At 41.7% G+C, this 11,984-nt stretch overlaps 1 protein-coding gene across 2 annotated transcripts in view; it reads left to right on the top strand.

Moving 5' to 3' along the window:
• Window positions 1-11,984, top strand: part of ncor2 (nuclear receptor corepressor 2) — a 145,108-nt gene that overhangs the window by 92,941 nt on the left and 40,183 nt on the right. For both annotated transcript variants that reach the window (XM_015370063.1, XM_015370061.1), the window contains exons 16-19: window positions 278-438; window positions 1,466-1,528; window positions 10,029-10,171; window positions 10,267-10,405. In XM_015370063.1, coding sequence (XP_015225549.1) covers window positions 278-438; window positions 1,466-1,528; window positions 10,029-10,171; window positions 10,267-10,405 — 506 coding nt within the window. The remainder of the gene's footprint in view (window positions 1-277; window positions 439-1,465; window positions 1,529-10,028; window positions 10,172-10,266; window positions 10,406-11,984) is intronic.

Genomic DNA, 11,984 nt, shown 5'->3' with positions numbered 1-11,984 from the left:
TTTAAAAACACCATATCAATCTCTTTTACTAATGAAATATTGCTATATGTCATCGTTATGCTACAAAATCCCCTGAAAGTTCACAAAATTTTGCCATATCTTTATATGTTGATATATTGACGCGGTATCGATCTATTTTACTAACAAAATGTTAGTAAGAATTTTCAAAATATCACGAGGGTCATCGACATGTATGTGAATATCTCCCCAGAACTGTGAGAATAATGATTAACCTTAAAATGCGAATTATTTCTGACGCTCTGTTTGGTAAACGCAGGGATGACACGTCTGGAGAGGATGCAGAGGACAAGGAGCCCACTGTGGCCTTCAAGGGAAGACGAACAGCAAACAGTCAGGGGCGCCGCAAAGGCCGCGACACGCGCTCCATGAACAGCGAGGGAGAGGAGACCACCACGCCACCGCTAAACAACGAGCTAGGTCAGTCCCAGATGGTCCGCTTTCATTTTTCATGCTGTTTCTACTAAAATAACAGACTGCTGTTTTAAAAAAATGGATTCAGGTAAACATGAACTGCTAAAAAAAAGGCATTTTGAATAACATCCTTAAATTAAAATCTGTAACTGGATGTCAAACATATCTATTTTTAATATGATGAAGGAAAATTTGGTGGATTAACAATTAAAATAAAAACTGCCATCTGAATGGAGCAGAGTGACCTTAGATGCCCTTACAGCGTCCTGCCCTGAACCACCAGAGTGTACTGTTGTTCTGTCCTCTTTATTTCCCTTATCTCTAAACTCATTTACGAACAGAACGTGCAAAGTTAGCATAATTCAAAATAAATCTCTGTAAAGTGCCCCCCCTGTCGTTAATGACAGTCTTTATCAGCAGTGTTGGATTTCCTGTTCTCCCCCTCAGATGGTAATTTTTTTTTTTTTGGTACACTAACACTTGCTGCAGGCTGGTGGAGGATCTGTGATGTTTCAGCAGTTGTGTGCATGCCGCAGTCGTTCCCGCATCACAGGGATTCCCCAGGTGACAAGGGGCCGTGGGGACTGGTGATTCAGTCCCACCCCCTACTACTGCTGGGTGTCCTGCCAGCAGTGTTGCCAACCGGCTCACTGTACCCTTGATGAGTCCATCTAGAGGACGTAGAAGTGCAGGCTCCAGCCGTCCCGACAGGCTGGCTCGTGGCCCGCGCAGCGAACGCAGCCAGTTGTTATGTCTATAATCATTAACTGACTTCTCTCCTTGGATTTCCTGCTCCCTCCATCTAAAAAAAAAAAGAAATAATGCTTAGCAACCAAAGCTGCAGTGGCAAGAAGCACAAGCTGCCCTCCACCACCCCTCCCTCCCATCCTTTTATTGTTTTTTTTTTTCGATTCATTTCTCTGCTTCCTTTCCTAATGTCAGTCACTCCCTAACTGACTCTATGACAACTGCCCGGTCCCCCGCCTCCTCCCGCCTTCTCTAACTTGCTGCTTCTCTATTTTTTTTTTGACAGCCAATCTGGAAATGAATGAGAGCTCTCGCTGGACTGAAGAAGAGATGGAAACAGCCAAAAAAGGTAAAGCAGATAAAACTTTCTTTCTCTTGTTGGGTGTAGCTTGGTCAGTCTTTTTGTGCATTGTAACGCTGTTTTCAAATGTTACGGTCTGCGGAGCGTTTAAAAGCATCGCCGACTTATGCGGGTGTGACTTCCTGTTGGAGAGGCGGCAGCTGCCACGTGCTGCTAGGTTGTGTCTGTGCATGTATTTCTCAGTCTGCCTGGAAGGCGTTTGCCGCTCTTTGGAGCCGTTTCCCTTCCTCTGTAGGTCAAGGCAGCTTCTCTTTTATCAGGGAGGCTGTAAAGTCTGTCCCTTATCAGTGAGCCCCTGCAAATGCAGCAGTCATTAACCCGGGCTGTTTATTGTCCCTGACTGAAGATTACCCAAAAGCCTATGGCTGATATGCAGAGGTCACTGCCATGGTGCCTGTTTGGCAAGGCTCTAGCTCTCTGTGTGAGTGTATCTGAAAGTATTTGATATGTATATTGCTTGAACCTCGGTTACTGATTAATTGAGCTTCACAGATTCACTGAGCTCTTCTGCAAACCACTCTTTTACTTTTACTTATTTCATGTGGGATCTTTATTATAATTTCCTTCAAATGTGTTTTTAATATTTAATACTATTTTGTAATTATTTCAATCTTGGCTTTTTTGCATGACCAACTTTCCATCTGGGGCTGAAACAACTGGATTAAAATGACTATTGAAATAATCGTCAACTAATTTAGTGACCAATTGATCTTTAACTTGAGTATAGATACTGTAAAACATGCCTTTAGCTGCAAGAGCAACACACTTAGAGCAATGTTTATGTCAAAATTATAAAAGAAATATGTAAATATTTTGGATTTAGGAAAAAAAAAATGTTTTTGACAGTCAATATGCTCTATCCAGAACTACTCAAGTGGAAAAGTTTTAGCTTCGCCTGGTTTTATTTGTAAAAAATCTTCTTTTGCTATCCGATTATCAATAGATTATTCAAAAGAACAATTAAAGATTAATCGATTTGCAAAATAATCGTTAGTTGCAGCCCTATTTCCATCCCTCTCAGTGTAATAAATATGTCTTTATTATCTTGAGACGCACCAGTTAGAATTTCTTTGTAAAGTTGAGACCTGTAGATATAACCTTTAGCTGAATTCACTTTCGCTTTGATAACTATATCTAATGTAGAAAAGCAATCAAGTAAAGATTAATTGATTATTTTTGAAAATGAAGACAAAATGATCACAGAAACCCCTCACAGTATTTTTGTATTTATTGCAGATATAATTATTCAAACGGCAGTCTCTGTGTATATTCTGTAGGGATTAAAGAACTGTAATCTGTTTTTGAGAAATAAAAGATTTCCAACATTTTCAGGTTTTAACAAGGAAAGAGGTTGGATATTAAATCTTAAAGGTAGGACTGTCCTGATCCGATATCGGATATGGGTCCAATATTGGTCTAAAAACTAACTTCTGATTATATCGGCCTGCATTAAAATCAAATCAGTTTATTTCTATAGCGTCAATTTACAACATATCATCTCAAGGCTCTTTACAGTTCAACCAGATCATCTAGTCAAATTGATTCAAAGTTTTCTATCTAAGGAAAAGCAGCTGATTGCATCGACTCATTGACTCTTCAGCAATCCCTCACACTAAGTATGCTTGTAGCGACAGTAGAGAGGAAAAACTCCCTTTTAACAGGAAGAAACCTCCAGCAGAACCAGGCTCAGTGTGAGAGGCCATTTGCCAAGGCCGAATGAATGGGATATTTTCCAAGGTTAAAGAAAACAGAAGCAGAGATACAAAAAGCAACTGTAAAAGCCAGTCATCCAGCCAGTCACAGAGAAACAGGACTACACTGAAAAACAGGCCGATCTCCAACATCTATAAACAAAGGTGTTGATTAAAATCTCTAATACTGTCATGCTGATAGAAACTCTGCTTCTGTTTTAACTTTCCGTAGCCCATTTGGTCAGAAGTTTTCATACCTGTTGTTGTTGACTATTGTTCAGTAATATCACTTCATTAAGCCTTTCCTAATATTCTAAGGTACAAAGTAATTAATTAAAGGCTGTATGATCCATGCTGATATCATATCGGGTCAATACCTGTATTGGTGAATTCTAAAGCTACAATATTGGCATCGTATCAAAAATGAAAAAGTTGCATCAGGACACCCCTACCTAAAGGGATTTATGAGTAGTTGAAAACAGCCTACATGTGCTCCTATTAACTTAAAAAGTCCATGACACAAACTCATAATTGCAATATGTTGGTGAAGATCCAGGTTATGGTCATTACAAAAAAAGAAAATTCAAAAGGGGTGGGCCCCTTCGTCCGTTTCAAGTTGCATGTTTCCTAAACAAAAACAAGGTTTTGATGGGCTACTGTATAAAACTTAGAACTCAACGCTATTCCTGGCACTTTGAATTGGAAAAGCTTCCTGGATGGTAGGCAAAATGTCTTCAAACTTGGAAACAAAGTCTAGTGGATGGTTTTTAACTTTCTTTGGCATAATTGCGATATATTAATTGTATATCCTTTGGTGCATTTTGGTGACGCGGTTAGGTGTTACTGACCTAAACGTGCAGAGTAAACACAGGAAAGTTAACATTAACAGAGTTGTTTTTTATTATATTGACTGTTGTAAATTGAGACAATGCCACGCTGCATTGCTGTCTCAAAGTTCTTATAAGCCGATATACATGAGATATCTGTTGAAACGAGCAAATATGATCTACTGTGTTCACTATATTAGCTAGAGCTAGCACCATTAGCAGAAGCTAAGGGGAAATCTCTATTGCATCTACATCAATAATCAATATTTCTGCGATGAAGTCTATTGTTCAAAGTACCTGTGGATCCTTTTGAAGATAAAACGGTAAATTCTTTGTACTCCATTAAGCCTTCATGTTATCTGTTTAAAGTTTTGCTCTCTTGCGGAGACAAAAAAAGTTTCCTTTTGCATAGCTTTTTAATCTATCTGGTTTCTCTGACTTCATTTTAAACATTTTATTAATACAGAAAATGGCCATTGTAGAGTATTTATCCACCCGCTTTGTCTTCCACACCAGCGGATTGTGATTAGCCCTACCTGTTAGCACTTAGGGATGGTTTCTTCACCGGTTGGACTAGGGTTCAAGTTTAAAGAGTGCTTTAGTTGCAGACTGGATGGTCAGGACGGGATCAAGCTGAAATCTTCTGCTTCTCATCGCCTCTTGATTTCTTGGTGCTATTTTGTCCTTCATATGGGGCTTTTAATATTGAACTAGAGTCTGGAATCGCTCTCTATTGTTTAAGGCAGCAGCTATTTTGGGGGTTTGTGTGTACCGTAGCGTCTATTGTGGCCTCTGACTGCTTCTTGTCATTATTTCTCCATGTCCTCCATTTGAAATCTGGAGGAAAATAAATTACAGCCCACAAATGAAACCGACTTTGCATCTGCTTAGCTTTAGGTAGCGTCTCCTGGGACCCGGCGTTTTCTTCCTGAGTTACGAGGTCATTTTGCGATAACTGCCGCTGGCCTTGCTTGAACACGGTCCTGTGTAGTAATCCTGGTTAATGTCTTCAGTTCCATTCTCCTGCTGTGGGATTATTGGGGCACTCCATCCCAGAGGATTAGCCTGGCAGCTCAGCCGAAGCAGAGCTTCTATGAAGGGCTTATGTAACCGCAAACACAGGACTCCAGCTACAGTTCAGTCGAGCTGACGAGAAGGAGCTGCTCTGGATGTTTTTCCTCCGTTCCTATGACCATCCTCTAACCTGCCTCAAGGGGTAGCCTCATTTCCCAAACAGTACCACCCTCCTTTATGCGTTTCTGTACAGTTCTCCAAGCTTGATACGTATATTTTTTGAAAGAAGCTTAGGTGTCCTGATGCTATTGTATTTATCCCCTTGAGCTAACTAGATCTGAATAATGACATTACAGTTCTTGGCAGAACATCGGCACTCCATTGTGTTGTTGCCAGCCAGTTTAGCCTTAAGCGATGACTCTGCCACTCTACTCAGATGGTGGAGGGATCAGACTTTTCCTGGCTGGCTCTGATTTCAAACTTGCAAGGCTGAGATTTTGGCAGATTGATTTGTTTTCCTTAGGACTATTGTGCATAAGAGACTCATCTTCTTTAATAGATGTATGTATGAGAATACATCAAAACTTTAATTTTTTCCCCTTTTTTTAACTCATAAAATGACTTTGGAGTACATGTTGTTGGGTTTGTTAAATGCAAATAGAAGGAATTGATAGTTTTGACACATTTCCTGAAATGGAGCCAGGTTTGTTTGTACTTTAGCTGCCCGTGAAGGTGGAACCGGCCTATTTGATTTATGCATCTTGGTTTTGAATCACTATAAACCATCCCTTTATGTACAAGCTAAGGTTATGTTTGCGTGCTCCTGGGCCATGTTGTCTGCTGGGTGTCACATTTGGCTTTTAGAGGCTGGGGTGGGTGCTTATGTAAATTCATGAATCTGCCGGGTTTTGCAGGAACATCAGGTAGAGAAGGCTGTGTTATCTCCTCTTTCTTTATTGCTCCTTGGTCCTCCGTCTCTCGCTCCAGTCTCTGCGTTGGAAGATGGCAGCGGCCCAGATTGGCAAGAGCTGTGGAAGATTTGGCAAACACCTCTCCCCCCAGTCTCTCTCTCTCGCTCTCACTCACTCGCTCTGTGTTGTTATAAACTGGAGAGGTCAGATTCGAGATGAAAAGCAGGTCAGTCAGGAAAAATGTGAAAGCCTTTCTGCTTTCTCATGGTATCAACATCAACTCCTTTCTCTCCCGCCTGTGAGCCCCTCTCCTCTTTCCAAGCTTATTCTCCACTTCTGTATCCTTTCCTTTCCCTTTCTCCATTGTCTCTGTGGCCGGGCTCCCTCTCTATCTCTTTCCTCTCCCTTGCCGCTCTCTGTTTACTCTTGGATTGCCTGAATGTGTGTTTGTGTCTGTGTGCAAGAGTATTAACAAGAGAGACGGAGGGAGGGAGTGGGGAGTTCTAGGGAGTTTGTACTCACTCATGCGTTTGCGTCCGTTTTGGAGAGTGTGTGCGTGCGTGCTGCCGTGCCTGCTGGCAGAGTTAGGCAAGGGGCGGGACAGACTGACGGAAAGAGGGAGGGAGGGAGGGAGGGAGGGAAAAAAAGATAGGAGAGATCAGATGAGGGAGAGAAAGGCTGAGTGCAGAGCGCCGCCCCACAGTCCCACTTTCCTGTGGAAGTCTTCTCAGACGACCGCCATTGGGGGAGAGGCGCAGCACAGATCAGCGCAGCGGCACTCACCGGAGCGCTGGGAGGAAGAAAGGGAAATAAGAAGTAGGCTCGGAGCATGTGCCATTTCCAAGCATGTCAACCTGACACCGGCTCAAGTTTCCAGCCAGCTGGCAGGAGGAGCGCCGTGACCGAGCTGTTTTCATCTTCTCCGCTCTGGATCGGAAGGCCCAGCCCAAAAAGAGCTTCCAAGCGGGAGCTCTAAAGATCCAGGCTTCTGATAAGCGTCACTCGGGCGCTGAGCCACAAACAGACGACTGAAGTCAGACACAGGCATGTGACAGACAGGAACAACAACTTTCTGGCCGCACCAGGTGTTGATTGGACTTTCTTTGGGAGGGGCTAACAGAGATGGAGGGTTGTGATTGGGTGTAAAGCCACCACCTGTTTCAGTAAGCCTGCTCCTCATTGGATGTTTGTGCCATGTGTGCTCCTGCAGCAGCTAAGTTTCTGAGTCAAGCAGAGCTGATTTGTATTGTGTGTTAATTCAACAATGTATCGCTTGCTGTCAGGGCAAAGCAGTCTTTCCCTCTGTGTAGGATCAACATCTCTTAGTGTTTTAGCTTTAATGCATGCTGCAGAGTTTGTCTCCCTCGGTTAAATATGCATATTTGGTCACTAATGGTGCCTCGGAGCATGTTGGGTAACGAGGTACTTATAGGGCAATGAAATCCCCCTCCCTCTTCTCCATTTGTGGGACGGCTGTAAAAAGGTTCATGTGTGTTTGTCACATGTCTTGGTCCTCATGGCGAGAATCAGAAAAACTAGCTTGATTTCTGCTCTATAGGCTGTTCTAGCAATGCCTGCTAGCAAAGAAACGGCTTTTTAATCTGAAGGATAATCTTCAGTAAGTGGCTGATATACATCAGAAACTCAGGCTTGAACACATGCTTGTTTTCAACATCAGTCCGTAGAAAAGCTTCAATATAAATGTTGACTTTGAGTAGTTTTTTTTTTTCTTTTGCTCTATTCAAATTCCTCTGCTGACGGAATGGAAAAACATTTTATGGATTTATAAAGTTTTGTACAGCAATGCACCGATAAGAATCTTGAGGACAATTTCTAATCCCTGGTTTTTGTTACAATCTAACCATTTGACACCTACGTTGGTTGATTTTGGTTTCTCTTTAAAGTTAATATAGTAACAAGATAACAAAACAGTTCAGGATATTCTGTAGGGGGATGTCACACTGGGTGTATAAAAGCGAGAGAAGGGTTGTACTAATTTAGAACAGATATAAAATGATTATGGAGCTGGCTTTATGGTCATATGCTGGCAGTGACTAGTGTGGAAACCGTACCTGCAGCAGATGGCTCTGTGATTGTATTCTAGAGCTGGGTTATCCAGCCCTGAAGAGGCCCTGCTAAAGCTATTTCTGCCGTTTGATCGAAGCGTGTTTGGGAAAGTAATGCATCTGAGTTTTGCAGGATAGCAGCAGCCGAGCCGCAGTTTGAAACCCCTGTCCTGGAAAATGTAGACATTTACTTAAACTTAGAGATGTCCTAAAAAAAGCCAACTTTTATTATAGTATCGAAATTATATACTTAGCAGCGATAAGTGTAGCCTTCCTGTTATCTCATCGACTCACTCGTTCTTCTGTAGTCTGGATAAACTACAGACATGCAGAACGTCTCTTTATGCATTTGGAAATGGCTCATTTCTACTAAAAATATCCCATCTTGTTTCTTCTTTACTCAGTAACCACGTCCCCACTGAAGTGCGTTGTCTGTGTATCCTGTGGGCAGGTTCTGTGTCACTTTGCAACGTTCAGGTCTATGCAATACCATTTCAACCAATTTTTTCTCATGACATTAAACTTTTTCATTAAGCATTTCATGAACCTTGAAGGTAAATAATGCAAAGATCATAAAAGGCCATCTGAAAAGTATTTTTACTCCGTCATTTACTGAGCTGTGATTTTTCTTTATACTCAACTTTGAATGTGACTCCAGATCCACTCGAACAAAGTTTTGTGACTTCCTGCTATTAGAGGTTATTTATTAGAGTTGCATAACCATTTTCCATGCCGTAAACTCTCAGAAGGACATAGACAGGGACTTTAAACCATCAGCTCTAGAAGCAAAATAACAGAAAAGTTAAAACCAGGTCAAACCAGGCGAGTCTTGTTGGAGTCCATCGATGTTTTGGAGTTTTTGGCTGGCTGTTCAAATGTTAAACTGATCCCCCCAACAGACGGCTTATCTCTGTTTAGTTTAGATACGCTTTTTAGCAAGCAAAAATAATGTGGGAGACTCTTGTTTTATTTATTTATTCCAAACAAGCAGTAGTCCAACATTTAGATCAGCTGTTATTCATAATCTCATTGCCGATTTGCTTCATTTAGCGTCAGCGACTGTGGAAGCGAATTGTAAAAATCTGCCTTTCCCTCTCATGCAGCTTCCTCTAGCCTCACCAGCTCCATTAAGCGATGAGATGCAGGGACCTCTGAACCCCCTTAGCCAAGGTTATCCCAAGATGTACTGGCTCTGTGCCTGTTAATAACACCCCCCCACCCCCACCCCGACAACCTTTCAAGAATCTGTCCCGTTGCCAAGACCTGTCAGGCTGGCACAGGAAACAAGTGGGTGGTGTAAACTAAGCCTCTTACAACACACACAGTTAATGAGCTGCCTTTGGCTAGCTGCAGACTCTAGGAGGGGGGGCGGGGGGGTACTGGAGCAAAATTCTGCACGGTCTTTCTCACTGGGGCTTGCACGCTGTGACTGCTCGCCATAGCTCTTCTTTTAGCTGCTATAGAGCGGGATTGTTGATGTGTGTGCGTAAGGGGAGCTTGTGTGCTTCCTGACAGGTTGATCTATCACAGCTCGGGCCCAGCGGGTGCCTGTTGACTCTTGTGTAAGACACAATCATGTGCTTGGCTGGCTAAAGGACTTGGGTTTCTTGGAATTGGGTCACATCAAAGTCCGTTATAAATATGACACAAAGTGACCTGAGAGGGAAGAGTTACTGATGTGTCCGGCGTGAGTGATGGTCCACCTACCGCAGCGCGCCCTTATCGTTCATACTACGCTATGTGTTTAGGAGGTTTCAGCCAACTGCTCTTGATGCAGCTGATGGATTACATAAAACTAGTCCAGTGTGTGTTTTGAGCTTCTTGGTGGGATGGTTTTGCCTTTTGATGAAGATAATCTATTTGCTATAATTGGCTCCTTTAGCTGCTGTTCTTCACAGAATCGTGATAAAAGCCTTCTTTGCCATGTCTCTTTTTTTTTTTTATCGCCTACTAATTCCCATCACCCTTGTCGGTTCCAGGTCTTCTCCAGTATGGTAGAAATTGGTCCGCCATCTCCAAGATGGTGGGATCAAAAACCGTGTCACAGTGCAAAAACTTCTACTTCAATTACAAGAAGAGGCAGAAACTGGACGAGATTCTGCAGCAGCATAAAATGAAATCAGTAAGCGAGTCTTACCTGCTTCACATAATGCTGACGCTTGTGCTTTGCTGTGTCTCCTGGGCTTTCCTGTGAACCATGTTTGTGTTTTAACTCAGGAGAAAGAGCGAAAGGCCCGTCGGAGGGGAAAAGCCTCGCAGAACGAAGAGGCCAGCGCTCAGTATCCAGCGGAGGAGGAGGAGAACGAAGGCTCAGGAGGCAGCTGCAACGAAGAGGAGGCTCCTGAAGATGGAGAAGGTATAGCAGTACTTTAGATTTGGAATATTAAGGCTAAAATGTCATCCCAGTGCTAAAATGATGAAAAAAGAGGGTTGTGTTTAGTTGAAATCAAAAAATCAAAGTTTCCTTACAAAATGCACATGTTTTGACTTCCTTAATTAGGGCAAAATAGAAAGGTATATTTCAATCCTCATTTAAAAATAATAATGATTTATAATTGATAAACTGCTGGGTGCATTAAGGTTTCCAATTTTTCTGGTCTGTTAGTGAGCTTAAACCATGCTCAGGACTGCGCACCAATCTAGCGTCTCTAAGCATTGATCCAGATCATTTTGTCGTAGCTAATCTGTAAACATGTAGCATTAGCTTATCTCTAAAAGTTTACTACATCAGTGTTGGAGAAGCGGGAGCTTTACTGACCTTTTTAATTTTCTCTCAAACATCAGTGTCTAGGTGTTAGCTTTTAGCATTAGCACAGGTAGCATGAAGCACCCAAAGCATTTTTTTCTCCGTCAGTCGGCCTAAGAGGGAAAGTTCCTTTGAAATATGCTTTTGTTGGTCGGCTAAAAAGAGTCAAACATGTTTTTTTTAATGAACCCATCATGTCAGCTGAAGTTAACAGTTACAGCAGCAGCTTATTGTCTTAGTCTGTTAGCATTGTAGGAGAGTACTGACTGTCTCTGATATCACAGCGCTGCTGCATGAAGAGGTCTGAAAATGTGACCAATCTCAGTCAGGCTCTTTAAATAATTAGTTTTGCTATCAAATATTTTGAAAAAAAAAAACCCCACAAAAATGTTATCATAAACTAAAGACCGTTGATCTCAGTAGACCCCAAGTTAAACTCTTTCTGCTTTTACACTTCATTCTACGTATTTTTGATTTTTGCTAAGCTCATCATTGATTCTGTGATATCTGGGATCTTTCTGCTGCTTAATTCGACAAAAGCTTCATGCAAACTGTTCATCTGTCCTTCTCTGCCTTTACAGCAGGGTTCCTTTAGGTAAAGAGAAGCTGACAGCAGAAAAAACAAATATTTGGAGATCCCCTTCCAACACTGCAGAGATGGCAGATTGTCCTGCGAATTAACAACTCAGAGACACTCAATTAAATGTGTTCAAGAACTCAGACTTGCTGAGTGTTGATTGCTAGTAAAGTTTAAATTACCAGCTAAACCTAGTGAGCACATCTCCGTGGGAACTTTATAGGCGTGCAATACATGTCAACTTTGGTTTATAGAAACATGCTCTATGTGGTGCGTTTCAGCAAAGTGGTGAATCCTTAGATCACATCCATCATTTTGGTTGGTTTTATGTTGCTCCTTTATTTTTTGGTGAAACTTATGGAAGCCCGTTTCCGCCACTGTAAAAAAAAAAAAAAAATATCTCATTATAATGAAATAGTATCTCATTATATTGAGTTACTATCTCATTATAATAAGATATTATTTCATTATATTGAGTTAGCATCTCATTATATTGAGTTAGCGTCTCATTATATTGAGTTAGCATCTCATTATATTGAGTTAGCATCTCATTATATTGAGTTAGCATCTCATTATATTGAGTTAGCATCTCATTATATTGAGTTAGCATCT

The sequence above is a fragment of the Cyprinodon variegatus genome, unplaced genomic scaffold, assembly GCF_000732505.1.
Source record: "Cyprinodon variegatus isolate N-32 unplaced genomic scaffold, C_variegatus-1.0 Scaffold41, whole genome shotgun sequence".
Taxonomy (NCBI): Eukaryota; Metazoa; Chordata; class Actinopteri; order Cyprinodontiformes; family Cyprinodontidae; genus Cyprinodon; species Cyprinodon variegatus.
Note: the sequence above shows the minus strand (reverse complement) of the source record. Positions and strands in the feature narration are given on the sequence as shown.